Genomic DNA, 26064 nt, shown 5'->3' on the forward strand with positions numbered 1-26064 from the left:
CAACTAGAGAGAGCCCGTGCAGCAACAAAGACCCAACGCAGCCATGAATGAATAAATAAAGAAGTGTATGGAAAAGAATGGAAAGGGTAAAGAAGAGACTACTAAGACTACTACTGCTGAGGAGATCAAGAAAAAGCAATGTTTAAGCCACAAGAAAAGTTCTGAGAAAGCACGCATTTATATAACTGGGTGATGAAGACTTAAAAAGGGCATACTTGTGCAAAAATAATTAGTAATATTTGAGGGTGGTGGGGATGGAAATTAGTACAAGGCTTTCATCTATAGGTCAGAATTAATCTTGTTATTTTGACTTTAATCTCAGCTCCAATCCTACTTTTTCCAGTGTTTTCTGAGTCTAGGTCAGGGCCTTTTAACCCATTCTCAGAACACCTATACTTCTCATTTTAGAAATTATTGCAGTTGAGATATAATAGTTTATTTAACATATACTTGTCTTAAAATGCCTGTCCTGCTAGAATATACACTTCATGATGATGACCATGTCTAGCATGAGAGCAGGTACATTGCCTTGTACATAAGAGGTGCTCAAAATATTTATGGATAAATAATTGAATGTTTACCCTCTTCCTTCAGGAAAGGTCTCTTGCACCATGTTTCTTACTTTAGTATCGTTTTAGACATGTAGATTAGTAATAAGTAATCTTATGAATGGTGGAACATAGAAGCTTCTGAGTGTGGTTTATGACTTGAAAACTAGAGCGTCAAATCTGGTTTATGATTCTCACTATAGCTCTTAGTCTTATGAAAGTATTTTCCATTTTTTTAATTTCTTTTTTCCTTTTGTGTCATAAAAATAAGGGGAGCTTTTAGAAAGCTCTGTAAACTTGGGCAAAAAAAACTTCATTTATTTAAATAATTCAGGTCCAACATGAATTAGACTTTATAAATAGATTATTTTATTCAGTAATATTGATTTGAAATTAATTTTCATAACATTCTCCAATTTTTGAAATTTTAATTTTATAGGTTAATTTCACCTACCAGTTTTTGAAAAAGAAGTTCTATATATTTAGCCAATTTATGTATGATGAACATATCAAATCCAGATTGATTAAAGATATTCGGTTTTTCAGGGAAATCAAGGACCAAAATGATCATAAGGTATTTTTACGTCTTCTTTTTAAGGTAGTTTGATTTAACTGTTGAGTATATAAGCATACCTTATATTACTGTGCTCTGCTTTATTGTGCTTCTCAGATACTGCCTTTCTTACAAATTTGTTTGTGGCAAACCTGTGTTTTCAGATGATGGTTAGCATTTTTTAGTAATAAAGTATTTTTAAATTAAGGCATGTACATTTTTTTACACATAATGGTATTGCACACTTAATAGACTGCAGTGCAATGTAAACATAACTTTTATATGCACTGGGAAACCAAAAAATTCATGTTACTTTATTGCGATATTTGCTTCATTGTGGTGGTCTTGAACCAAACCTGCAGTATCTCCAAGGTTTGCCTGTATGGCAAATGTTTATGCTAAAATTCATTTTGGGTTTTTCTTCTCTTGGGTTTTTTTCTTTATTATTTTTCACATAACGTCTCCTTGATTTGGCTTCCTATTTTCTATATTTTCCCTTGCAATTTCTTACTCTTTGCATTCACTGTAAACAAAAGTGTAAGGAAAAATTAAATGATCAATGTAGTCAGGTGTTACCTTTCTTTCTTTTAAAATAATACACAAGCAGAACATACTCATTTTGAAACATTTAGGCAATATAGAGTGCATAAACTAAATCTCCTCCTTCATTTCTCTTTCCTTCCAGTTCCATTTTCTGGAGGCAGTTGCTATTAACAGTGTCATGTGATGCCCTCCAGATGTCTGTGTGATAAACATGTATTTGTGCATTACAAATACTGCTTTTTTTTCTTAACAAAAATGGACTAAAACTAAACATACTGTTTTGCGGTGTGCTTATCACATGTCAGTACCTATAGGTGTACCTCATTCTTTTAAAGAGTTGATAGTAAAGATGTATACTGTAACTCCTTTAACCTTCTCCTACTGAGTGGATATTTAGTTTTTTCTGTGTTACAAATGGTGCTACACATAACATCTTCGAACATTTATCTGTGTGTTCAAATATTTTTGAAAGATTCCTTGAAGAGGAAAAGGGCAAAGAATATGAGTATTTAGAATTCTGATACATATTGCCAAGTACTCTAAAAATACTGTACCAACTGACAGTCCCATCTATAATTTATAAGAATGTCATTTTCCCTTCACCCTCAGGGCTAAGTTTTCCCATAGTGAAATGAAGAATTGCAAGTGGTAACAGTACAGAGGCATATAGCCATGTGGATGGAGAACCAACAGGCTTAGATGGATCTTAACGTTTGATGTGCCGCATCCAGAACTGTCTTAAGCATCACCTAGTTCCAGCCCTTTTATACACTAGTTTAGTTCTTTTCAGTGTCAGAGCGGCAAAATATTACTTTCTGGTGAAATAATTATTAAAATTACAGATTACAGTTATCAGTACAAAATTATATTCACTCATCTTTATTGGAACAGAAGTTACTAGTGTTTAGAGAAATAAATAATAATACTGTTGTTGGATAAGTATTGTTTCCATTTTTTATTAATATAAAATGATTAATTTTCTAAATCTTTTAATGGGCTAAGACTTGAAAAATTATAAATCCCTGATACTTCTCAGGCCATGGAAACTTGGTCACACATTTCTGAACAAATGTTTCTAGGAGGAATTGATTTCTTTTATCTATCTGACAGAGTTGTTGGGTCTAGGGAGACAAATAATGTTGGTGGAAAACCTAAAGTTGGTGGCATTAATAATTATTCTCCTTATTTAATTTGTATTTACCTTGAATATTGGTAGTTTTTGTGCTATAAATTTTTTGTCATTAGACTTCAGTGACTTTTTTTAAGCACAATGGAAATACAAAATTAGAAAGGACAGTGGTATTGTCATGGTAGGCATTTTATGTTTTAGGGGTCTTTGTTAATAATGGTAGTCTTCAAATTATCTCTCTAGTATCCTTTTGAAAGAGCAGAAAAATTCAATCGAGGCATCAGAAAACTTGGAATAACCCCAGAGGGACAAAGCTACCTTGATCAGTTCAGGCAGCTCATCAGCCAGATTGGTAAGTTATTGTAAAAGTGTTGTTGGGAAATAAAGTACAAACCCCAAGAATCTATCGCATATTTTAAGTATCTCATACGAATAAACTTCAGTATGTGAGTGCCTGAGTTCAGCTTTATTCCACTAATAATGTCCTTTTCTTACTAAAAGTTTTTCAAGTATGATTAGACTGTTGGTGCATAATAATTAAGAGATTGTGGATTAATTTAAATGAAATATTTATAAATAAAATAATATAAATATTTTTGTGGATAAGTTCTTCAGTTAAATTAAAAATATAATAACTAACTCATCTCAAAGGCCATACTCATGGTAAATAGTCAACTGGTAACTATTTATTGGGTACCTACTCTGTTCAAGGCACTGTTTTAGACTTTTAAAAGTTAAGCCTAAATGCAAAGGTGTAAAATGTTTATGTGAAAAGTTAACTAATAATTTTTCTATGCTACATCATTTCATATTTATATATAATTTCTTGAGTTGTCCTTCTGCTTACAAGTAGAACTTGTCTTCTGAAATGTGTAATACTATATTTAAAAACAAGAACTGCATTTAAAAATAATCCTAGATTAAAAAAACTTTATGCTTACTAGAGCTTTTCACATGTATTATCTCTATTAATATCCACACAGTAACCCTTGAGATTGGCACGTAGTCATGTTTTTAAAGATGAAAAAAGAGAAACACAAGAGAGATAAGTGGCTTTGCTGGGACGTTTTTGGCTCCAAGTCCAAAGGTGTTTTGTATTCTTCACAGTTGCAGACACCAAGCAGTTAGTAAATTCTTACTGACTATAATTTGGTAAAATTGTGCCTCCTGAGATTCATTCATTCATTTATCAAACATTTATAAAGGCTCTGTTATACCAGATATTTTTCTAGATGCTGAGAATACAAATAGCCTTTGTTCTAAGGGGCTTTAAGTTTACTAGTGGGAAGGGTGTTATAAGCATTTAGTTAGGTAGTAAAGTCAGTGAGCACTAGCTTAAGTTTTATAAATTAATTGGTTTACATATTAGGCCTTTCTATTTTGTATTAGTACAAGAACTTAGAGAATTTTACCTTAGTAAATTTTTAATTTTAAACAATTTAATAATGAAGTATTTTTCAAATAAGTACTTTTTTATTCATAGTAATATTTGATGACATATTAGATTGTAAATGCTTGGAGCAATAGTTTTTAACCCTTTCTGAGAATCTGATGAAAACTCTGGATTGATTTTTGTTTTTCCCAGAACAATGCCCATATGCACGTCACGTACATTTTTGAGTATAGTATACTGGAGTTCAGATGCTCAAAGTCAGAGTCCATGGGCCTCAAATTAAGAGCTGTTTTTCTGGAGCAGTGTTGCTTAAAACTTCACTTAATTCATACACCAGTATGAGTTTTTTCCCCAATGTGAATACTGCCTGGTTGGATTCTGGCTACATTTTGAAGGTAGAGCCAACATAATTTGCCCATTGATTAGATATAAAGTGTGAGAGAAGGGAAAGAGTCAGGGATGACTTCAGCGCATTTGGCCTGAGCTACTGGAAGGATAGAATTGTCAGTTTCTAAGGTAGAAAATATAATTGGGGGTGAAGATCTTGAGTTTGAGTTGAACTTACTAAATTAAAATTTCTCTTAGACATGTAGGTGTAGGCATTGGATAAAAAAGCCTAGAGGAGTAGCCCAGGTTGGAGATATTAGTTTGGGAGGCATCAAATAAGGATTTCTGAATATCACTTCCATCTGTGTGTGTGTATGAGAGTGAGAGAGAGACACACACACATACTTAGTGTGAGTGAAGAAATTATTGATATAGTAATAAAGTGATTTTTTAAAATGTAGTCAGCATTTAATGACTTTACAAGTGAAAGTTACATTTATTTTAAAAATATTTAATATAGATGTATATATATACCTTTATATTTTAAGTGCACAAATATGTAAGTTTTATTTTTATGGAGCAAAAACTGAAGTGTAAAATACAGCAAAATTTCTTGCTACTTAGGAGTGGAAACCTTGTAATTGCTATAAATAACTGTATTCCTGATTATTAGAACTTAGAGTTATTTGTATAAACATCTGATTTTTTTTGTGTGTGGTTTTTAAGGTAATGCTATGGGCTACGTACGGATGATAAGATCTGGTGGGCTTCATTGTAGCAGCAATGCCATTAGGTATGGATGCAAACATATTTTTGCCTTGTTTATGCCATTTAGAAATTTTATGTCATTTAAATATGTCTTTTTTATAAGTAATATTGTAGAGAGGGTTTTTTCCTTTTCTGTTGATACATTTTGAGGTCAAATATGGAAGAAAATCATTAGTTGTACTAGTTAAATTTTTTCTCAAATTTTAAGACTACAGCAGACCGTTGAAAAGCTTTATTTAGTTAACTTATAAATAAAGCTTATAGTTAACTTAAAGTTATAATTTCTTTTATTGGTACAGTTTGTGAGTGGTTCTATAGATTACATGATTTTTAAGGATAATTTGATTATTCATATATCTAAAATTCAATTGTGGAACTAAAGTGGTTATATTAATAATATAACTGAAATGCAAAATTCTTTACAAAGATACAGTTGAAAAATTTAGAGTCTTATGGTACTGCTTTCATATCTGTGTCAGTTGCACATATTTAACTTAATAAATTCCTTCCCAAATTCTTATGTAGATTTGTACCTGATCTTGAAGATATTGTAAATTTTGAAGAACTAGTAAAAGAAGAAGGTCTTGCAGAAGAAACATTAAAAGCAGCTAGGTAATCTAATTTTGGAATAATTTAAATTTGGAGATTTGAAAAGTATATGTTCATTTAAATGTTAAAGACAAGACTAGAGGGTAATATATAAACTTATATGTCAGTGTTTTTACTCTGCAAGTAATGGTCTCAGTTTATGAAATATAATTTTTTCAAAACTACAGTATTCTGATGCCTTTCCAACTTCCCTAAAAGGAATCTTCTAGACCATGGGTTTCTAATACATGTGACTGTTGAACACTTGACACCTGGCTAGTCCGAATTGAAATGTGCTAAAGTGTAAAGTTCATAACTGATTTTGACGATTTAGTGTTTAAAAAAGAATGCCAAATATCTCATTAATAAAATTTATTTCACTTATTTCTTTTTACTCTTTTTAAATATTTCTATTTGCCAACTAGTATTTCTAGAATACTAGTCCTTCCTTTCATGTAATCTGTAGCAGCAGTGTCCAGTACAGTAGTCACTACCACATGTAGCTGTTGAATACTGGAAATAGGGCTAATGGGACTAGGGAACTGAATTAAAATTTTTATTTCATTTAAATTTAAATAGCTAATGACTATCTTATTGGACAGTGCAGATCTACAGACTTGAGTAAATGGTGATTTTGGAAAACAATTTAAAACTTGAGAGAGGCATGCAGAATTGTTAAGAAAGTCTTTAGAAAACTAAGTTATAGTATTAATAATTGTAACACTTATTGAGTCAGGCATGAAAGAGCACCCCTGGGCAAAGTGGAGACAATTTGAATATCAAAAAGAATAATGGTAGAAATTGCTTATAATACATTGAATTTAAAAAAGAAACCGTGAGTATAGTGATAATAAGAAAAGTTGGAGAAGCAGAGGGAAAGTTCCTTTTTACAGTGCTAGCCAGCTAGTAAATACAGAAGGGATGAGAAAATTTAGGAAAAAAAACAGTTTTGCAACCATCACTGTAATACTTGAAATGAGACAAATCGTCAGTGGGTTCTCAAACATTTTTGGAGAACAGAGTAGTCATTCACTATGAAAAAATTATCTCAGAAATTGATTATTAATCACAAAGGGAAAAAACATCTTCACAATGCAGAGACTGATGTATTCCACCTTAACCAAGTGATCAAACTTAGCATCACCAGTAACAGGACATGCTGACATTATAGGGCCCCCTGATGTAATGTAATGGCAAGTACCTATTTTGTATTCTCGCCCAAAATATTTACTCATCAAGTGAAGGAAAGTTCATGGCAGGTGAAGTCATGGAGTTATGAGGTTATGATAATGAATTGATTATCTAAGTGGACATTAAGTCTTCCAGAATGATGAGGAGAACTGGAGTAGGTCTCATAGTCCAAGATAAACACATGTAGAGCAGTGGTTAAAACTGTTATAGATGCCTGCTTTCAGGAGGGGGTAGTTGGATATAGTTGGATCATGAGTCTCAAAGGTGAGATTTCTAAGACCGTCTAGTGGTGGGGGAATAATAATTTGAAAGTGGTAATAGCTATACATAAGGGATGTAGGAGAAAAAGCAGTTAATGTTTCTGAAGGTTAAGTGGGAAGCTAAGTTCTTCAAAAGGAGATGGGTTTCAGTTGAGGTAAGGAGGTATAGAAGAAGTGTTAGTGAAGAGATTTAAGATGAAAACGAACTTATTCACAATGAAATGGAATTCTACAGGGCTTATTGTGAGAAGAAGAAATAGAAAATTCTATAAAGTTCCAAGAGGCCCTACATATTCTGTTTTAGGGACTAAGTTAATTAAATCATTGATTAGCCTCTGTCCATAAAAAAATGAGTTCATTCTGAACCCCAAGGAAGTTTACTTAGAGATGTCTTATATTTCACATTTTTGAGTGCTCTCATCTAAACTAATGAGAAGTGGATTTTAAAAGCCACATCTTCTTTTGAGAAAGGAACCAAGTAAATAATTTTTTTGCATTTTAGGCATTTGGATTCCGTCCTCAGTGATCACACACGAAATTCTGCCGAAGGCACAGAGTATTTCAAAATGCTTGTGGATGTTTTTGCTCCAGAATTTCGAAGGCCGAAGAATATACATCTCCGAAATTTCTATATCATTGTTCCACCTCTGGTGAGTATTTTTAGTACCCAAAATGAATTTTTTGAAAAAGTATTAATAAATAGATCCAGTTTTTATTACAGCAGGAAATGCAAACAGACTATATTGTTGACTTTCTGGTTGTAGATAAAACTAAATGTGGTCTCAGTGAATGCGGCCTAGAATTTTTACTTATTAGCTATGTAGAATGAGACTTATTCATAGTTCAGATAGATTCTTATTTGTTCATAACAGCCAGAGAAATCCTAGTGTGATTTAAATTACTTGAGCATACACTATTTTACACACACACACACACACAACACACACACACACACATATAATCTTTGGGCTGAATTATACCATATAGTCATTTTAAGTGATTAGTGTAGACTGTTACAATATGAAGTATTTCTTAAAAGCATACTATTTGAGGACAACTTCTTTCTTTTTGGTAGTAAATATGAACATCTAAGCTAAAATTTTAGTGCTTTCTTGTTGTAGTATATGGTATGTTTTGCTCTAATTCTGTAGTTGGCATCTTAAAAATAGCTCAAGTTAACCAAAATCGCAATATAAAAACAATTGTCACAGTGGGGAAAATGGAGTTAAGAGATGAGAGAGGTATATATAGCAATAAGAGTTATTTTTCTATAAAGGTTTCTATAACAAAGCTCTTGCTTAAAAAATTTGTAAATGGATAGCTCTAAAATCTAAATATCACTGAGCAGGCGTAGCTTTTGATTACATCTAACTTTGATCTAGTTATAACTTCACGTTGCTGCCTGAATTAACACATATGTTCTAACATATTTGAACCATTATTATCCATTGAAAGCAGCTGATGGTCTATGGACAGCTTTTTTCTTCACGCATTTTCCTTTCTACTGTTCTTTTTATACGTTAATTGTTAATGCTCTCTTATAATAATTGTTACGTAGCAAAAATGTCCACAGTTATCTGATAGGCATTATCTTTTCATCTTCAGATATGAATAGAAGTGTCAGATTGGAGGCGAGTCTATCTTAGTTATACTTTGATAATAGTAGTTAACTCATGGTGAGTTCTCACCATCTTTCTTTAATTTGAAGTCATGGTAAACAGCAATGGCAAACCGTTGTGGGATTGAGGAAGAGTCTAGTTTTGCAGAGCTGCTGTCAGATTTCAGTTAGTGATGGAGAAAACAAGAGGGATTACGAACACTACAAAGAAGAGAAGTATAGGACACTATTCTTGTGTCCTTGAGTTTATAATCTAATTCCAGAAAGAAGACAAACAAATGAGATATCTAAAGATTTAAGTAACAGTTGACAAAGATTTTATAAAATGTCATTAATTGCCAAGTAAGTTTTACAGGCAAAATAAGTGGAACTTGATAATCTTGTTTACAGTGTAGGCTATTATAGTACTTACCACACTGTACCATAATTATTTTTAAACAGGTCTCTCTATATCCCAGTGCTGTGCTATCCTTTTGTAGCCCCTAATGGCTACTTAAATGTAAATTAGTTAAAATTTTATGAAGAAATTCAGTTCAGTTCCTAAGTTTTACCATACACATTTCAAGTGCACAGTGGCCATATGTGGCTGGTGGCTTACTGTATCGGACAGTGTAGATACACAGCATTTCTGTCATTGCCAGGAGTGCTGCTCTGTAGAGTGTGAACTCTTTGATGGTATTCATTTTTTTTATTGTAATTATTTAATAATGCCTGGTATTATTATTAAGTTTCAGTAAATATTTGTTGAATAAATGCTATGATTAGATAAGGTATTTCAGAGGAGCTAAACTTTTAGGGAAGTGCTATTTTTGGGGGGAATTTGTTTATCCAAATGACTACTAAGCCTTTTAAACTGAGAATATGGTAAGAACTACTATTGTAAAATGAATTGGGTGGGCAGAAGTAAGGACTGCCATGCTTAAGAGTGCTTAAGCTTTTAAGTAAAGCAGGCCTACTTTTCTGACTACAACCTTGATTTAGAGTATGACTTTAGGCAAGTTACTAAACCACTCAAGTCTCAGTGCCTTCATTTGTTAAATGTGCATAATATTTTAGAATGAACCATACACAAAAGCGCTGTGCTTGGGTTAAGTGGTGATTGAGGGAGTGCTCATATTTAAAGGACTTGGAAAGAAGAGCCATTAAGAGATACTTACACAGATTATGACCTCACCAAGAGGCTATTTATACGAGGGAAATGTTTCAAATCAAAAGGACAGGAGCTTAGAAGAGATCCTGTTTATAATTTTTGAAATGTCTGTTTTAGGAACTGAAGATTTTTTAGCACAATTCTTTCTCTAATATGTTGTTATATCTTTTTAGACCCTCAACTTCGTAGAGCATTCCATTAGTTGCAAGGAGAAATTGAATAAAAAAAATAAAATTGGAGCTGCCTTTACTGATGATGGCTTTGCCATGGGTAAGCTTAGTGGAATTGTTTTCTCATGAATTTTATGTTTACCTTACAATGGATTTTTCAGAATGTTTGCTTGAGAATAGAGCTGTGTGCTCTTTGTAGATTTGTTTTTCATGAGCAGTGTTTACTGTATTTTTTGGCTGGGTCATCTGACTGACCATTATTTATACTGTTGTTCATGCTCCTTTGGTATTGCTAATCACTTAGAGTGGTTGGACCTAATTATTTAGGCTTTGTTTTTGTTGTGGTTTTATTTACAGTTTGAGCATCTTGTATTTAGTTTCCTGTAGCTTCCTAGTTGTTGTCTATTCAGCAGTGGAAGTTTTTCCCCACCTTTACAGCCATATGTTATCTCCAGGTGATTTTCATAGTCATGTTATTTCTTCTTTTTTTTTTTTTTTGTTTTTTTTTTTTTTTTTTAATAAGAGACGGGGTCTCGCTATGTTGCCCAGGTTGGAGTGCAGTGGCTATTCACAGGCGCGATCCCACTACTGATCAGCACGGGAGTTTTGACCTGCTCCGTTTCCGACCTGGGCCGGTTCACCCCTCCTTAGGCAACCTGGTGGTCCCCCGCTCCCGGGAGGTCACCATATTGATGCCGAACTTAGTGCGGACACCCGATCAGCATAGCGCACTACAGCCCAGAACTCCTGGGCTCAAGCGATCCTCCTGCCTCAGCCTCCCGAGTAGCTGGGACTACAGGCACGCGCCACCGCGCCTGGCTATTTCTTCTTGATTGGCCTTTGTTTTAGTTCTTTATATGTTTTTAAGGAGGAATTAAGCCATGTTGCTAAACTTATTCATTTGTGCTGTAAAATGTAATTTGAAAGAGGATTAATTCAAAATGGTTAGCTTAATTTTAGGAATTATTGGTGGAGTAGAATATAACTTGTCTACACATTGTAATTTCGTTTTGGTTTTGCTGGTGACTCTAGGTGTGGCTTACATTCTGAAGCTTTTGGATCAGTACCAGGAATTTGACTCACTTCACTGGTTCCAGTCTGTTAGAGAGAAGTACCTGAAGGAGATAAGAGCAGTTGCTAAGCAACAGAATGTGCAGTCAACTAGTCAGGATGAAAAACTACTACAAACCATGAATCTCACTCAGAAGCGACTGGATGTTTATCTACAGGTAGACGAGAGTAACAGATCTGCTTTGACTTTTTTTTTTTTTTTTGCTTTGACTTTTTAATATCCATTACTTGATCATTGAAGAAACATAAATCATATTGAAACTCCCATTTTAACAAGTGAGATGAATAGTGGTCATAAGAGTATATTTTTAAATGAATGGTATTTGGAAGCCATTTGACTCATATCTTAAAAAATGGGTGGATTACACAGTTCAGTTTCTGTATTTGCGATTTGCACTCACTAGAGCTTTTTAGAAATGATGAGATATTAAATATAAATTTGATGTTTTACTAAAGTATTTTCAGCTTTTATTTCTAATTTTTTTAATTTACTTAGGAATTTGAATTGCTCTGTTTCTCACTGAGCAGTGCAAGAATTTTCTTCAGAGCTGACAAGACTGCAGCTGAAGAAAACCAAGAAAAGAAAGAGAAAGAAGGTCAGTGAGTGGCTTAAATTTGGAAAGACCAATAAATCTGTCTTTAGTAGTAGACACGAATACCCCATTTTATCTAGTCAGACTTTTACTTTTGAAAAATAATATAGACCTAGAAATGTCTTTTTAAAGAAGTAAAGCCTAAGGGGATCATTTGTGAAACTGAAAAGAAATTTAACATAGATTATGCATTTCATTCTGAGATAACTCTTTATTCAGTTCATCTCTTAATTAAAAAAAATTTACCAAGTTTAGGGTTTTTTCTTTCACCCTTCAACTGTATCAGATAAGAAGGAACAAATTAGAGGAGGAGACTAAATGTTGGCTTAAGTCAGAGCTGCTGATGACTAGACACTGACTGAATGTATGGGACAGGTGATTAAGGAGACATAAAATAGTCAGGGCCATTTTAGTGTCACAGTAATAGCCTCCTGTGCTCCTCCATAGCCATGCCTTGGAGAATTAGAGAGCAGTAGAGCCATAATAGCTGATAGTCATTAAGGAGAGGATTCTGTCCGTTATATTCTTTGTGGGTGTAAATCGTTCAGCATTTCATATTTAAGGGACCCTCATGGTACATTTCTCTCAAATTTGAAATTTAGCAACAATTGTCTTCCCTGAAGAATGGATATTTCCTTTTTTCTGTTATGGAAATTATGTAACTTAGGTTTCCTCTTTGGAAGCTTAAAACTAGGTACAGCAACATGACAGGTTTCATGTTTGCTCTTTTTCCTTTTTCTTACTTGTATTTCACAAATCAAGAATAAAAGATACTTCATAAAACGTGATGTTTTTATTAATCTTATTTTGCCAGTTAGATTTTAAAATAAATATGTTTTTCACACTGAATAGAGGTGATTCATTTGGGTAGACCACTTATATCAGTTACCCTATTCCCTGTTGATAATGTTCCATCAGTATTACTTATTAGCATGTGCAGGCATTTTTGGAATCTAGACTGAATAATAATCGTGTTCTTGAAGAATGACTGCCAGCTGTTACCTGGAAGATACTAAATATTTATTAAATAAAAAAATATATGTGTTATGTTTGGGTTCATTTAAAAATAATATTTAGCAAAGCCATCTGGAAGAATCTGAGTCAGTATAATCTAAATTGTGAAGAAACTGAGTTATTGCTTACGTTCTGCTCAGGCCTTTCATGATGCCAGAACCTTGTCTCCAGCCTAGGTAACTGGGAATATTCTGCAGGTGGATTGGCCATTTACTTTAAGGCCTAAAGCATTAAGACAAAACAGACATTTCAGTCTTAGTGGAGCTCCTTGCTTTGGACTGCTGTTCTTAAGGAGCTTTCTAGGGTTTTGGGTAGTATATGTCACCCACGTGCCTGATGCTGGGTGGTGGTTCTGTTTTAGGACTCTATTTTAGCTAAAGTTTGCTCAGAGATGTTGTCAAAGTTGCTGAAAACATTAGTTTTTCTCTGTTAATGAAATATATATATATGACATTTTTCACAAAAGGCAGAAATTCATTTTATCACAGTCATAATAAAAACTGCATTTAAAAGTAAATTATAAATACAGTTGGAAAGTTATTCATTCTGGACAATTTTATATGTGAATTTGTAACCATGTTTCTATCAATAATAGCACTACAATTTCTTGGCCCAGCTGGGGGAAGGTGCAGTGTGAAACCCACCTCAGATGCAGTTTTGCTATCTCACAATTCTCTACCACTATTACAAACCAGTCAAAACAATTACATTTGCAATATTTAGCCTAGATTTCTAAAAAATTAAGGTAAATAAACTACATATAATTTGTGATATTAGAGAAGCATTTGGTGGATGTAGCATTTTCTTAATTTGAAATTTAGCAGTATAGTCCTTCTTAATTTTTTTTTTAGTCCTTCTTATTTACTTAATTCACTTTTTAAAATGAACATAAATATGTCCATTATTTTCACTCATGCTTCCAGAAGAGACTAAAACAAGCAACGGAGACCTGTCCGACAGCACTGTGTCTGCAGATCCTGTTGTCAAATGATACTGATGGTATGCGTTGCCCCTATGAAATCAGAATTGTATATGAAATGGATGTTAATAAGCTAATAACCAAGTGTTTCCTGGGTCACATCTCTGGGAAATATTTAGATGCTGCAACTCTCTAAGGCAGTGCTCTAAAGTTAAGTCCATTCTTCTTCTGAAGGCTCTACTTTTCAAAGGTTGAGAATGAGATTTTAAAATCAGATTTTTGTCTGGACTTTGGCTAGATGTGCCTGGGAACAGTTATTTGAAATGAAGTTTTAGAAGGGTTAACTTAAATTCCTAAACTGCCACCTCAGACCTCTTGTAATCTACATGAATGTTTATAATTTGTATTTGTATAGGTCTTTGATCCATATTTGTCTCAGTCATTGGAAATTCAGTGCATATACTATGTACAGCCAGTAATGTTTAAACAAAAGGAATTGAGCCTGAAATTCATGAAGCATACATATCAATATTCTTATAAAAGGGATATATGAAGATGGTTTTGATACTAGAGGTGAGGCATAAGTGTTATGTACCCTTTTTGTACAGTATGAACTGATTCATTGTTAATTTCATGTGGCTCACTAGAGCTGCTGCTGTCTGTGGTGAGATATTTTATTACTAGTTTACATTGCTTTGAGAACATTTAACCTCCAAAAACTGCTTTAAATTTAAGATTTACTTAATACTCAAGGGGGAAGAAAATACAGATAAAGCCATAGAGTCCTGCTTGAAGCTTTACTTTTGGCTGAAGGCATTATGTATGATAGCAGAGAAAATTGAATGAATTCTTATTTCTACATCCAAACTCAGGTTTCTTCTACATTAGGTTGAACTGAAGTCTTGATGATGGTTTGGGCAGACTTTTTCTTTAAACCAAGTATAATCTAAGAAATCAGATTAAGCACTGTGCAGGCTTTTAAAAAATTACCACTGTGAGAATAAAGTTCTAATAAACTAAACCACTTACTGATTTAAAAGGTACAGAAAGATTTTGAGTAAATTTAGTTCCTGGCAAGCTATTAGCTTTATTTTTGTAAAAATTATATCAGTTAAATGGTTAATCATGGCCTATAATCTTTTAATATAATACAGTGATACCTTTACAGTGAAAACAAAAAAGTTTAAAACTTTATGTGTAATACTAACATCATTTTAGGAAATACTTGATTTTTCCATTGCACTTGCCTATTAAGCATTTCTTTGGGTAAATCCTGCAAGTAATTCTAACATTGTTGTTTGATTTCCAGCTTTTGGAACGGGTGTACAGTGCCCTGTCTGTATTCATTGATCACAGTCAGGGTAACTTTCCCAGCTCAAGATAACACTTTCACTGTTAAAATTCAGAAGAAACAGAATAGGTAGGAAGTGTTTTTTGTTTATTATGTAAACATGATTTACAGAGTTATGTACAATGGATGGATTAAAGGCATTTAATATTTGTAATATGTACTAACTGTAGAAATGGCCCTAAAGCATGCTGCATAATTAATAATTTATATTTTCATTATTGTAAATGTTTATATTAATGATCTTGCATTTGATTGTATCAAATTGGTCACCATTTCATAGCAACAGTATTGTTTTTTCTGTTTTTCTTCTCTAACTTCCCTAAAATCATCTCCTTTAATAGAGATAGAAATTCTAAATAGAAGAGAATCAGATGTCTCTGTCATTATCCCCACACATGTCAGTTATTTTATCAATACTAGATAGAGTTCACATGCTGACTGCATGGATACCTACAATTGAGAAAAATGTGACAGATTATTATTTTGCCTTTAGTTCAAAATAATGTCACTGCAGTCTGGATGAGGTATAATAAGTTTACTTATTTGAAATAAAATCTCTGAAAAGATTAAGCATATTTAAATGCTGTTAAAAGTGCAGAGCAACAGGGCTTGAGTGTTTTACACCTAAGTTGATGTACACATTTAGATGACAGTTTTCCTTGCTGATGTATTGTTAATATTCTCATTTTTTTCAGACATACTGCAGTTTAAAAATCAGTGTGAGCATTTGTTGTAAACTCACAGAAAACTTAATGTTCAAATTCTCAGGAATTAAGGACTAACCATAACATTGTCAGTTCTAATTAAATTTTATAAAAGATGGCAAGTTTGTTATCTCCGTTAAGTGGGGCTTTCCTCTTCCCCAGTTCTAAGAGAATACAATATGCATTGATATAATAGAACATTAATAAATATAATTTCAAAAATTTACTTCCTCTGGATGTTTATGTTCAAAATTGAATGTCTTAACCCCAGTAGTTCTTTTTATCTAATAGTGTGTGGAATCTCTTTAAAAATATACTTGCGTGCACATAGGCAAAATTTCAAGTATAAAACTGGTACTGGCTCCTCTTTGTGTATCCCAGGTGGACTTTCGTTTTCTTTCCTTTTTATATTCTTAATCTTTCTATTGCTTGCTATTTTCAAATAAAAGAACCCACATGAATGTTTAATTTTAAATCTTAATCCTGGGAAGGGATCTTTAGTTTGCAATGCTGTAGTGCCATTTGCAGTCATGACTTGAACTGAAACAGTCGTAATAAAGGAAAGCCTTTTAAATACTGTGCTGGAGAAAAATGTTCTTGCTCAGAAAGTCTGATTGCTGCTCCTTCTGAGGAGAAAAGTTTGTAAGGTTGTGGGAAAGATGAGACAATACCATCACATACATTGTCACGTTACTCTTTTCTGTTGGATTGGCCAAACGTAAAAGGTAGACTTTAACCAATTTTAATAATTTTAGTTCTTCTTCCAGCTTAAGGTGCAGAAGTTTCAGACTGATGGTATACCTTTTCTTAACAGAGACTTAATGCTACAGTTTTTTGTTTTTAGATATTAGGAACAATTTAACAGGTTGTCAAAGACTTCAGTTTTAAAAAAGGAATCCAGAATAAGTGGGTCTATAGAGATTACATGAAGTCATAGGACTGTGCAGTGAACTCAGAGATGGTGACAGCAAAAGGAGAGTTTGGTTTATACGAGAAGTTCTTATATACTGTATGAAAGGTCGATTTGGACAAGTATATGGGTATTTCCCTCTATTGTAATAGTTTGGTTCTTCTTTACCACCTAGTTTACCGGATAGCGCCGGTTGTTCCTATGAGTGGAGACATACTCAGGAAAGTAGATGAAATTTATCTCCCAATCAGTGCAGATCTGATGTCGTAATTCTGGGACCACCTTTAAGGACTGTACATTCTGTAGTGCAGGTAAGATCTGTGTGTATTGACACATTCTTTGGTAGTGCCCTCATTGTTATTAACGTGAGGGAAAAAAAGTTAGCACTTCTGTACCCGGAAGCACCAACTATATAAAATTAGTATTACAGTAATCATTTCAGAATGTGTACAAAAGGTAATAAGGCATTAAAGATGCACTTTTAAGTTGATGTGATTACTGAATATCAGAATAATCTTCAAAGATTAATGTATTGAGAGAAGCATTTGGAGATGGCTTTGTCTCTGGTTTTCTCTGTGTGCTAGTAGTGTAGCACATAGTGGTTAGAAGTGTAGATTTTGGAGCCAGACTGATTTGAATCCTGATTTGCTGCTTACAAGGTTACTTAACCTTTCTGTGCTTCATTTCCTCAGGCATAAAATGGTGTAATAATATAGCTCACAGATTGTTTGAGGATTTAATTTGTATAAAGTACTTTATTAGGAAACTACTATAAATATTAGCTATTATTATGATTGCTCTTACAAGCAGAAATACACTTGGCATATAATTATTAGCTGTTAAAAAGTTTGAAGATAAACTGTCTGTATTTGAGTTGGTCTCATAAAAACTATTTCTTTTTAAATGGCTCAGCTAAGTGTTGACAATGTAAGGCAGGTCCTGCTCTTCCCTAACGGTAATTCTGACAGGTGGCTAAACAACCAAAGGCAATGCTGGGAAATGAAAATTGGTGAGGCTAGCTTATTTATCCCAGGGATGCAAGGATTCTTCAATATATGCAAATCAGTCAATGTGATACACCATATTAACAAACTGAAGGAATAAAAACCATATGATCATCTCAATAGATGCAGAAAAAGCTTCTGACAAAATTCAATACCCATTTATGATAAAAACTCTCCAGAAAATGGGCAAAGAGGGAACCTAAACATAATAAAGGCCGTATATGACAAACCCACAGCAAGCGTAATATTCAGTGGTGAAAAACTGGAAGCATGTCCACTAAGATCAGGAACAAGACAAGGATGTCCACTTTCACCATTCTTATTCAACATAGGTTTGGAAGTCCCCTAGCCACAGCAATCAGAAGAAAAAAATAAAAGGAATACAAATTGGAAAAGAAGAACTGTCACTGTTTGCAGATGACATGATACCATACATAGACAATCCTAAAGATGCCACCAGAAAACTACTAGAACTAATCAATGAATTTGGTAAAGTTGCAGGATACAAAATTAATGCACAGAAATCTGGCATTCCTATACACCAACAATGAAAAATCAGAAAGAGAAATTAAGGAAACACTCCCATTTACCATTGCAACAAAAAGAATAAAATACCTAGGAATAAACCTGCCTAAGGAGGCAAAAGACTTGTACTCAGAAAACTATAAAACGCTGATGAAAGAAATCAAAGATGACATAAACAGATGGAGAAATATACCATGTTCTTGGATTGGAAGAATCAATATTGTGAAAATGACTATACTACCCAAAGCAATCTACAGATTCAATGCAACCCCTATCAAACTACCAATGGCATTCTTCACAGAATTAGAACAAAAAAATTTCCAATTCATATGGAAACACGAAAGACACCCCAAATAGCCAGAGCAATCTTGTGAAAGAAAAACGGAGTTGGAGGAATCAGGCTCCCTGACTTCAAACTATACCACAAAGCTACAGTAATCAAGACAGCATGGTACTGGCACAAAAACAGAAATATAGATCAATGGTACAGGATAGAAAGCCCAGAGATAAACCCACACACGTATGGGCACCTAATTTACAACAAAGGAGGCAAGAACATACAATGGAGAAAAAACTGAGTCTTCAATAAGTGGTGCTGGGAAAACTGGACCAGCTACATGTAAAAGAATGAAATTAGAACACTCCCTAACACCATACACAAAAATAAATTCCAAATGGATTAAAGACTTAAATATAAGACCAGACACTATAAAACTCTTAATTAGAGGAAAGCATAGGAAGAACACTCTTTGACATAAATCACAGCAGCGAGATCTTTTTTGATCCACCTCCTAGAGTAATGGAAATAAAAACAAAAATAAACAAATGGGACTTAGTTAAACTTAAAATCTTTTGCACAGCAAAAGAAACCATAAACAAGACAAAAACACAACCCTCAGAATGGGAGGAAATGTTTGCAAATGAAACAATAGACAAAGGATTAATCTCCAAAATATACAAACAGCTCATGGAGCTCAATATCAAAAAAACAAAAAATCCAGTTAAAAAACAGGCAGAGGACCTAAATAGACATTTCACCAAGGAAGACACAAAGATGGCCAAGAGGCACATGAAAAGATGCTCAACATCACTTATTACTAGTGAAATGCAAATCAAAACTACCATGAGGTATTACCTCATGTCGGTCGGAATGGCCATTATCAAAAAATCTAGAAACAATAAATGCTGGAAAGGGTGTGGTGAAAAGGGAACCCTCCTGCACTGTTGGTGGGAATGTAAATTGATACAGCCACTTTGGAAAACAGTATGGAGGTTCCTTATAAAAACTAGAAATAGAACTACCATATGACCCAGCAGTCCCACTACTGGGCATACACCCTGAGAAAACCATAACTGAAAAAGAGTCACGTACCACAATGTCCGTGCAGCACTATTTACAATAGCCAGGACATGGAAATGACCTAAATGTCCACCAACAGATGAATGGATAAAGAAGATGTGGCACATATATACAATGGAATATTACTCAGCCATAAAAAGAAACGAAATTGAGTTATTTGTAGTGAGGTGGATGGACCTAGAGTCTGTACAGAGTGAAGTCAGTCAGAAAGAGAAAAACAAATACCGTATGCTAACACATATATATGGAATCTAAAAAAAAAAGGCTCTGATGAACCTAGGGGCAGGACAGGAATAAAGGGGTAGACGTAGAGAATGGACTTGAGGACATGGGGAGTGGGAAGGGGAAGCTGGGGCGAAGTGAGAGGGTAGCACTGACATACATACACTACCAAATGTAAAATGAATGGCTAGCGGGAAGCTGGTGCATAGCAGAGGGAGATCAGCTCCGTGCTTTGTGATGACCTAGAGGGGTGGGATAGGGAGGGTGGGAGGGAGGGAGGCTCGAGGGAGGAGATATGGGGACGTGTGTGCATATGGCTGATTTCGCTTTGTTGTGCAACAGAAACTAACAGTATTGTGAAGCAATTATACTCCAATAAAGAAAGATCTATTAAAAATAAAATGCATGCTTAAGTCTTCAAAAAAAAATCTCATTTTCCACCCTCCCACCTTTCATTTACATGGCACTTATTTTCAGAGGGGCTTAATGTGCATTAACACACATTTCAGTTAAGTTGAAAGTCACCCACTCTTTCTAAACTTAAAAATTTTATTTAAAAACATGATGCATGTACAAGAGTATATAATATGTATGTACTGTTTAGTGAATGAAAATAGAATGCTTGTGTAGACACCAGGTAGGTTAAGAGCTTATTGCTACCACCTTAGGTGCTCCCATCATTCCTCCTCAGGTCTCGGCTCCCCTTTCTACTGCAGAGGAAACCACAGTGCACTGGGCTTTTCTTGGGGGTTACAACCATCTATATTTTTAAAAACAATATGATGGTGGTTTGCATGTTTTTGTAAAGTTACTATAAATGTATTGACTTCTTTAATTCATTGTCATTTTTTAAATTCATCAGTGTTGATGCATATAGCTATATAGTTTATTTAGCTTTATTTCCCTCATATTGTGTTACATGAATACACAGATATTTAGTCTGTAGGTAAGATTTGGGTTATTTCCAAATTTGGAATACTATGAATAGTGCTGCTGTAATCGTCATTGTACATGTCTCTGGGTACGTGTGTTGAGTTTCTGCAGTGTGTGTCACAAGTGAATCTCCTAGGTGGTAGGGCCAGGTGTACCTGCAAGGTCGTTGGAGAGAATGCAAAACTGTGCTCCCATCCCAGCGGTAGGTGAGGTTATTCCTCATTGTTCCATCCCTACCAGCAGCTTAATTTCTGCAGTCTGTAGTCAGTATCTGTGTGGTTTTAATTTGCATTTCCTTGATTTTTATGATTGAACATATTTCTGTTTAAGAGCCTTTTTTATTCTATAAAATGCCTTCATGACTTCTATTTTTCTTTCAATTTCTTTTTCTTACTAATTGTAGGAATATTTTGTATATTCTGGATACTAATTTTTGTTGGTCATATGTGCTTGCTGAATATGCTCAGTTAATTTTGTGTTTTCATTCTGTGTTTTTTTGTGAAGTTAGTTTTAACGTATTGGATTTCAGTCTTTTGGTTTTTCATGATTTGCAGGCTTTGTGGCTTAGTTAAGCCACAGTTTTGTTTTTTTTGGTAATACAGTCGATTTACAATATTGTGCTAGTTTCAGGTGTACAGCGAAGTGATTCATTTATATATATCAATTTTTTTCAAATTATTTTCCATTATAGGTTATTACAAGGTATTGAATATAGTTCCCTGTGCTATACAGTAAATCCTTGCTTATCTATTTTACATATAGTAGTTATATATATATATACTAGTATTTGTTATTCCCATATTCCTAATTTGTCTACCCCACCCCGCCTTCCCCTTTGGTAAAGTTTGTTTTCTTGTCTTAGTCTTTTTCTGTTTATAGATTTATTTATTTTTTAGATTCCACATGTAAGTGATACCATATGATATTTGTCTTTCTCTGACTGACTTCACTAAGTATAATATTGTCTGGGTCCATCCATGTTGCTGCAAATGCCAATATTTCGTTCTTTTTTATGTCCGAATAATATTCCACTGTGTGTGTGTATTTATATATATGCACACCACATCTTTCTAAGCCAGTTGTCTGTTGATGGCACCTGGGTTGTTTCCATGTCTTGGCTATTGAAAATAGTGCTGGCTGCATGTACCTTCTAAAATTAGTTTCCATCTTTTCCAGATATATACCCAGGAGTGGGATTGCTGGATCATCTGGTAGCTCTGTTTGTTTAGTCTTTTTGTTTTCCATAGGCCACACATTATTAAAATTTTTTTAATTAAAAAAACTGATTGTAGTTTCTAACAATGTTGTTCTCCTCCCATCCTGAACAATCCTAAGCAAGAAATCAGGGGACTGTGGCTCTTGAAGCCTGTCAGAACTTACTGATCTACTATGATTACGATATAGAAATTTATAAGATATTAGTTAACACCGAACTGATGATTTTATGGTGTATAATTTCATACTGTTTTGACTAGCTCACTGTGTCTCTGACAGTGCACACATTATAGAAGTGGATTCCTTTAACCTAATTTTGAGTTGCAAAAGTTATTAATCCACCATTTTAAGAGCAGCGCCTTTTAAAAACTTGGCATTGAGATCACGTTATTCCACTCATGTTGCATAGTACATCCCCTCTGCTGTGATTTCATTATGATGTCCTGGTTTTCTTTTGGGAATTAACTGTTAAAGGTACAGAACCAACTTTAGTTTTTTTTCAGGGATGTTCTAGAAAATAACCACAGAAAGCAAAAGAAACAGAAAGATAGTTTTTATTTGCTAGCTTTTATTGCTAGGTTAATTTATTACAAAGAAAGTGATATTACTGTTGAACTTCGTTATAATTAAACATACTGTACCAATTAAAGATCATTATACTTGTTTCCTAGTGGGCTGGGATGCCTGGAACCGTCTATGTCAGGATGGAAATTGGAACTTTTATACCAAGCCCCATGGCCAGCTGTGCTTCAAGTGAGTTTTAAAGTTAATTGATCCCTTCTTTAAGGGGGGTCTGGCTCAGAAGAAACAGGAATTGGTAGAGCTGCACCCTGTCCATGGTGATCCACCCCTAAAAACAGTATCTAAAGGACCATGAACTTCTGAATGCTGGTTCATTAAGGTTCCACTGTAAAACTAAACATCTTTTGTGGTACTCATCTGCTTGTCTTTTTATTGCATGATGTTTGGACAGTTACCAAAACTAGACCTGCATTTCTGCTAGTGCTTGAGCCTCAAAGCACAGGGCTCATCACCTAACTGCACAAATTAATGCTGTTAGGTGCAATTATGAGACAAACTTGATTATAAATATACAATTTTCAGAATGACAGGCACTTAAAGCTCATTAAGTAAAATACAAAAATAGATTATATTAATAGGAAATATTTAGTGTTTATCAAATTATAAATCTAGGCTTTTACCATTTTTTGAAAAGATACTGGAAACTGAAAAGAGATGACACTGAAATAAAGTGAACAATGCATTTTTCCCATAGCTTTCATTCTGAGCGCTGAACAATGCAATCTAAGAAAAGGACTTACCACAAAGCACCTAAAATAACATTTGTAGATGGGTATGTTGTTAACCATTTCTTACTGTTTCCCTCCCAAGTCTCAGTATCAAGGCATCAATAGTACGTTCCACAAGCAGCTGTCAGCATTCTGAAACCAAGTGGTGTGCCTGTATCAGAGAAGTTGAAAACCCTTAAGGAGGTAGCTCTCCTTCCTGGGTGCTCTTCACCCAAAGGCGCAAGAAGGTTATGCTTCAGATTCTGCGCCTCTATTTTCACTTGGACTTCCATCATTGTCATCTGGTTGATCGTTTAACAGTACATATTTTCCATCATTGGTTAGTGGTATGGACAGCATTAATTGAGCCAATGCTTCTGGATCCTGAAGTTACGGGAGTTTAAGAAGGAGAAAAGAAAATGCTTAAAATGCACTTAAAACCCCTTTGGCTTGGCTGTCATTATGTTCTGTAATCTAGCCTCATTCCTTCTGACTCGTCTATGTGCGCCTTCAGGTGGGTCTCCTTGAATCTCTATAAAGAAACCCTCAGTTGAATTACTTCCTCCAGAAACTAGGCCAAGTTTCTACCTCTCAGCCAAAATATCATTACAGAGCCAACTCAGAATCATCTTTCTGGAAAGAGTCCAGAGAGGAACTTCCCTCACAACTTTGACCTTGTCTTTAAACTCCTTTTTTTCCTTTTACTCTATACCAAGAGTTGGCAAACTATGGCCATTTGGCTCACCGCCTGTTTTTATAAATGAAGTTTTACTGGAACATAGCCATGCCAATTCATTTACATACTATGGCAGCTTTTGTGTTAACAACAGCAGAGTAGAGTAGTTGGCAACAGAGACAGTAAGCTGAGAAAGGTTTATTATCTGGCCCTTTACAGAAAGTTTGCCAACTCTGATCTACACCATAAAGTACAAACTTGCAGGGCTTGCTGTGTTTTCATTATGTTGGTCTTAGTCCTTGATCTGTCTGCCCCTCCCTGATAGATTAGAACTGCACAAGTATGATACCCACTAGCTATTCAATACATGTTACTATTTACATTAACTAAAAATTTAAAATCCAGTTCCTTAGTCACACTAGCCACATTTCAATCTGCATATTAAATAGATCCTTTCCATTACTGCAGAAAGTTCTACTGGACAGTGCTGAACCAGAAGCCCCCTGTTCACTGCTGTAATTCCAGGGGTTTTCTTACACAAAATTTAATCTCAAAAATTAGTTGGGTAAATGAAAGATTGCAAACTGCTGATAGACAGGTCTGAGAGTCTTCATTTCCAATAAGCTTCCAGGTAACGTCTCAGTGTTGCTGGGCCTGTGACCACTCTGAGGAGGAAGGCCTTAGAGCGTGTGGTAGATACTGAGGTTTGTACCAGCTTCATTTGAAAGAAAGGAAATCTAGCCAACAACAACAGCAACAAAAAAACTGATAAAACAGTAGGAGGTGCAGCAGTGATACTTACTAAGAACTCTACGTGTTACCAGTGACCATGGAACTAGCTGATCAAAAATGCCTGGTAGTTAGAAGGCTTAAAAGGAAATCCCAAACTTGGCCACCCTGCCTAGTGAGCACCATTTCTCTTTTTGAGAGCTATCTAGGTGTAAAGATAGCCTTTGAGTTGTTGTTAAACCAGCACTAAAATGCACCTTACCTTCTGAACCTCAATGATTTCTTTTCCCAAGTTAATAGCATAACATATCTGCAAAAGACAAGAAAAGTAGTGTTTGGCAAAGGCAGAAAAGGATAAAGAATTTCAGAAAGAAATGTGATTATGAGAGTACAACGAGGTCACTGTCTGCTCACGTCAGCATGGGGACAAAGGACCTGGCTGTAGGAGACTCATCACACAGGGCTCTGAACACTAGCGTCCGCCCGTCCTGGTCTCCTGTTGCCGGTTTGTGCGTACAAAGAATATCCAGGTTAAGTGAAAACTGAAGGTATTAAATCGTTTAAAGTTCTTACCGGGATACTTTTTTCCTTTCTCTCTTAACCATATTTAACCACTGCACGTTCATACACAGTGGTAAACAGATACTTCCTGAAAGAAGGGTTGATTCATTTTGATTAATTCTAAGTAGTGAATGCAGTTTTTCACACTGAAGAACAGTTTAGATATACTTTCCTGACGTCTGCTTCCTTGGTTTGCTCTCTGAGAATAGATTTTCTCCATTGTAACTTTTGCTTTAATTTTTTAAAAAAGAATAAATTTGAGGGGAACTGCTTTAAACATTTCCGGATAGCTCTACTAAACACTTATATTTCACCATTAAGTTCTTCATTCACTCTATTTTGGTTGATATGTATTTTCCACAAGGAAATTATACTCCAGTTTTCTTTCGGTGGGGCCTTACTAGGAGGTATTATTATCTAAACTACTCAATGGGGACCTGAAGAATAGTCAACTAAATATCCAAGGAGGTTGTGTAAAATAACCCTTTAAGTATCTTTGTTTGGGCTGAAATATTATGGAATCTTAAGATGAAGAAAATAACAAGACCTTTTCGCCTTCTGAGTTGCTTTCAAAAACATATGTGCTCAGGGACTCTCCGCCTGTGGATTCGGGCATGCGGACCACAAAGCCAACCAGTCTCTTGTTTTCTTGATGAGCAGCAAACTGGGTGACACTGGTGAGTTCAAACTAGAAAAAAATAGGAATAGACCTAATATCACACAACAAACTGGAATTAAAAAAGACAAGAT

At 34.6% G+C, this 26064-nt stretch overlaps 2 protein-coding genes across 7 annotated transcripts in view; one reads left to right on the forward strand and one right to left on the reverse strand.

Annotated features, from left to right (window-relative positions):
• WASHC4 (WASH complex subunit 4) overlaps nt 1-16116 on the forward strand; it is a 52273-nt gene extending 36157 nt beyond the window's left edge. Inside the window, exons 25-34 of one of the 4 annotated variants that reach the window (XR_004483091.2) lie at nt 988-1122; nt 3017-3125; nt 5220-5286; nt 5787-5873; nt 7803-7950; nt 10242-10338; nt 11271-11467; nt 11806-11905; nt 13840-14408; nt 15145-16116. Coding sequence is in view for 3 of the 4 variants with exons in the window: in XM_033427571.2 (XP_033283462.2) it covers nt 988-1122; nt 3017-3125; nt 5220-5286; nt 5787-5873; nt 7803-7950; nt 10242-10338; nt 11271-11467; nt 11806-11905; nt 13840-13907 (1008 nt within the window). In the remaining variant the exon portion in view is untranslated. Of the gene's footprint in view, nt 1-987; nt 1123-3016; nt 3126-5219; nt 5287-5786; nt 5874-7802; nt 7951-10241; nt 10339-11270; nt 11468-11805; nt 11906-13839 lie in introns of all 4 variants that reach the window. The other 3 variants (XM_033427571.2, XM_033427572.2, XM_004269430.4) reach the window with 3 other exon arrangements.
• A 6481-nt stretch (nt 16117-22597) lies between these two features.
• APPL2 (adaptor protein, phosphotyrosine interacting with PH domain and leucine zipper 2) overlaps nt 22598-26064 on the reverse strand; it is a 52727-nt gene continuing 49260 nt past the window's right edge. For all 3 annotated transcript variants that reach the window (XM_004269429.3, XM_049694919.1, XM_049694920.1), the window contains 3 exons: nt 25862-26002; nt 25016-25063; nt 22598-23732 (listed from right to left, as the gene is read on the reverse strand). In XM_004269429.3, coding sequence (XP_004269477.1) covers nt 23598-23732; nt 25016-25063; nt 25862-26002 — 324 coding nt within the window. In that variant the 3' untranslated portion in view covers nt 22598-23597. The remainder of the gene's footprint in view (nt 23733-25015; nt 25064-25861; nt 26003-26064) is intronic.

This window comes from Orcinus orca, chromosome 11, assembly GCF_937001465.1.
Source record: "Orcinus orca chromosome 11, mOrcOrc1.1, whole genome shotgun sequence".
Taxonomy (NCBI): Eukaryota; Metazoa; Chordata; class Mammalia; order Artiodactyla; family Delphinidae; genus Orcinus; species Orcinus orca.